The 2,808-nt window shown below is 39.6% G+C and overlaps 1 protein-coding gene across 1 annotated transcript; it reads left to right on the forward strand.

Annotated features, from left to right (window-relative positions):
• Nucleotides 1–351: 351 nt before the first annotated feature.
• Nucleotides 352–1,299, forward strand: LOC118095711 (olfactory receptor 6E1-like). The gene has a single exon (XM_035136943.3). The coding sequence runs from the start codon at nt 355–357 to the stop codon at nt 1,297–1,299; it is 945 nt and encodes a 314-aa protein (XP_034992834.3). The 5' UTR covers nt 352–354.
• Nucleotides 1,300–2,808: the final 1,509 nt, after the last annotated feature.

Genomic DNA, 2,808 nt, shown 5'->3' on the forward strand with positions numbered 1-2,808 from the left:
GTTACAATCATCTTTTCTGTTTCTTTGCAGAATGACTGCCAACAATTTTAACTGTGCTTTAAAATTGCTTTCCAAATGATGTACTATAAAATTACATCCTGTGTCAAAAATGGGAGAATTATATTTAAAAAATTATTGCCTTATTTCCATCACAAATACGTTTGTGTTCCTGTTTATGGAATATTAAATGAAATTGATTTTTAATATACCATTTTCTCCTTGGGACCTGATCATTCACAGCACTGTTGACTTGATTGCCAGGAAAGGAAAAGCAACACTTGCTCAGTATAGTTTATTAAACATTGATACTAATGAATGATTTCTATTCACTTTAGTTATAGGAATGTGCCCAAAATGAGGAACAGCACTATGGTGAGAGAATTCATACTTCAGGGCTTTACGGACAACCGGCAAGTTGAAATCTTGCTTTTCACCCTTCTTTTTCCCATGTATCTTTTGACAATAATGGGGAACGCTGTGATTGTTATAATCACTCGGGTGAATCCCCAGCTCAACACCCCAATGTATTTCTTCCTTCGACACTTTGCAGTCCTAGAGATTGGGTTCACTACCTCTGTCATTCCTAAAACATTGATCAACATGGTCATTGGACAGAAGACCATCTCTTTGCCTGCTTGCTTCACACAGTGCTTTCTGTATTTTATCCTGGGTACCACAGAGTTCCTTCTGCTGGCAGTTATGTCCATTGACAGGTATGTGGCCATCTGCAACCCTCTTCGCTACCCAACCATCATGAATGATCACTTGTGCTCACTGCTGGTGCTCTGCTCTTGGCTAGGGGGCTTGGCACTCATTATAGTTCCAATAGTTGTCCTTTTTCAGATGCCCTTTTGTGGTCCAAACACCATCAACCATTTTTTCTGTGATAGTGGGCCACTGATGAAACTTGCATGCGCAAACACGACTCTATTTGAATTCCTCAGTTTCCTCATCGCTTTGCTCTCTCTCCTTGGGACCTTGGCCATAACAATTGTGTCCTATATACACATTGTCTCAACCATCATGCTCATCCCTTCGACCACAGGGAGGCAGAAGGCATTCTCCACTTGTGCTTCTCACATCATAGTGATCTCCCTCACTTACGGCAGCTGCATTTTCATGTACATAAAACCAAAAGGCACTGGTACGTTAGACTTCAGCAAAGGGGTGGCTCTCCTGAACACTGTTGTGTCTCCACTCCTGAATCCATTCATTTACTGCCTGAGGAACAGGCAGGTCCAGGATGCCTTGAGAGCTGGGTTTAGACAGTGCGTTGGACTTTGCAAGTCCCCAAGGTGATTTGGAATAGGACTGACATCAGCTTGAACATGAATATCAGACCTTTTGTTGGCTTCCCAGTAACACTTCAAGGATGGAATACAATCTATGGGTGAATACAGTGTGTGGAAAATGTCAAACTCCAAATCAATTTTGGCATCAGAGAGCATAAAGTTCTGAAATCATCAGACTACCAGCTGTACATTCCTTGGTGATCACTCTTAGCTGAGTAAGATTGTCTTCCATGAAAATGGTATTCCCCCCCCTTTAAATGCTTTATTGTTCGTTTTCCAGATATATACACCATGTAGTCATCTTCATTTCCGTCAATCCAACAAAGGTATCAATGATCACAAAATATACATACAATTTCAACTATGTGTTTTCTACATGAACCTATGACTTCCTGTCCTCTCCATATTTTCCTTTATAATATGCATCTTATCATTATTGTTTTGTAAAAAAATCTTTGTTTTTTCTATTTCAATATCATTTTCCTTCATATGTATTATTTACAGAAATCATTCAAAGGCTACTACCATTTTTAAATTTCATCTACTTTTCAAATGTTTCTTAAAAGTATCCCATTCTAGAATGGACTCCTGTCTGGGCTTGTCTCTAATTCTTTCCAAAAGAGAGGCTAATTCTGCATATTCTGTCAATTTCAGTAACCATTCAGCTCTTGCAGGGAGTTTGTCATTTTTCCACTATGGTCTTAATGGTGTGTCTGTAAGTGACTGCGGAGGCCAATTCTGGTTGTAGGTAACAGGATATCAAGTATTAAATATTTCATGTAGAATGTAATGAACTATTCAATTATGTAGATCAAAGAAGAATGGCCCTTTGAAGCACAGGGTCCCCTTTAATCTTTGCCAACTTTCTGGTATCCACATACCAATAGTTAGTTAGCTCCAAGATGGTGGAGGTATTAATGCAAATTAAATCAAAGATAAAGAATCAAATTTTCCAGTGTTGGCAAACACATTGGAGATGGATAGGCATAGTTAGAATTGAGATTATGAAGACTGAAACCATGGGGCAAAATGTTTAATTACTGAGGATCAGCAGAATGGACTGCAGGAAGATTTCTTAATTTGGGGGAGGGATGGAGAGGAGATATGGATTTTGCTGAGATTTTATCAGCCCACTCCCCTTGAAGCTGGAAATAAGAAAAGTGAAAGGGATAGGATGGGCCACAGTGCATTCCATCTTGATGGCTTCTGAGACTTTCAGACAGAGAAGAAGAGATATGGATTATTATGTTTATTTATTAATGAGCTGATTGTATGTAAAATTAAGGATTAAATTTGGTGAAAAGTGAGGGTGGGTACCCCTGGGAGATTGGCAGTGAGAGAGGGGAAAATGTACACACACACACACACACACACACACACACACACACACACACACACATTCTAGGGGTTTCATTTTCACCCTCTGCACACAGCACCAGTGAGGCTGAGTTGTTTATTACTGGGGCCAGATGTCAGACAGCAATGTTCAAGGCCATGTTAGGGAAGAATGTGTGTA

Source organism: Zootoca vivipara, chromosome 12 (genome assembly GCF_965207765.1).
Source record: "Zootoca vivipara chromosome 12, rZooViv2.hap1.1, whole genome shotgun sequence".
In the NCBI taxonomy this organism is placed as follows: domain Eukaryota; kingdom Metazoa; phylum Chordata; class Lepidosauria; order Squamata; family Lacertidae; genus Zootoca; species Zootoca vivipara.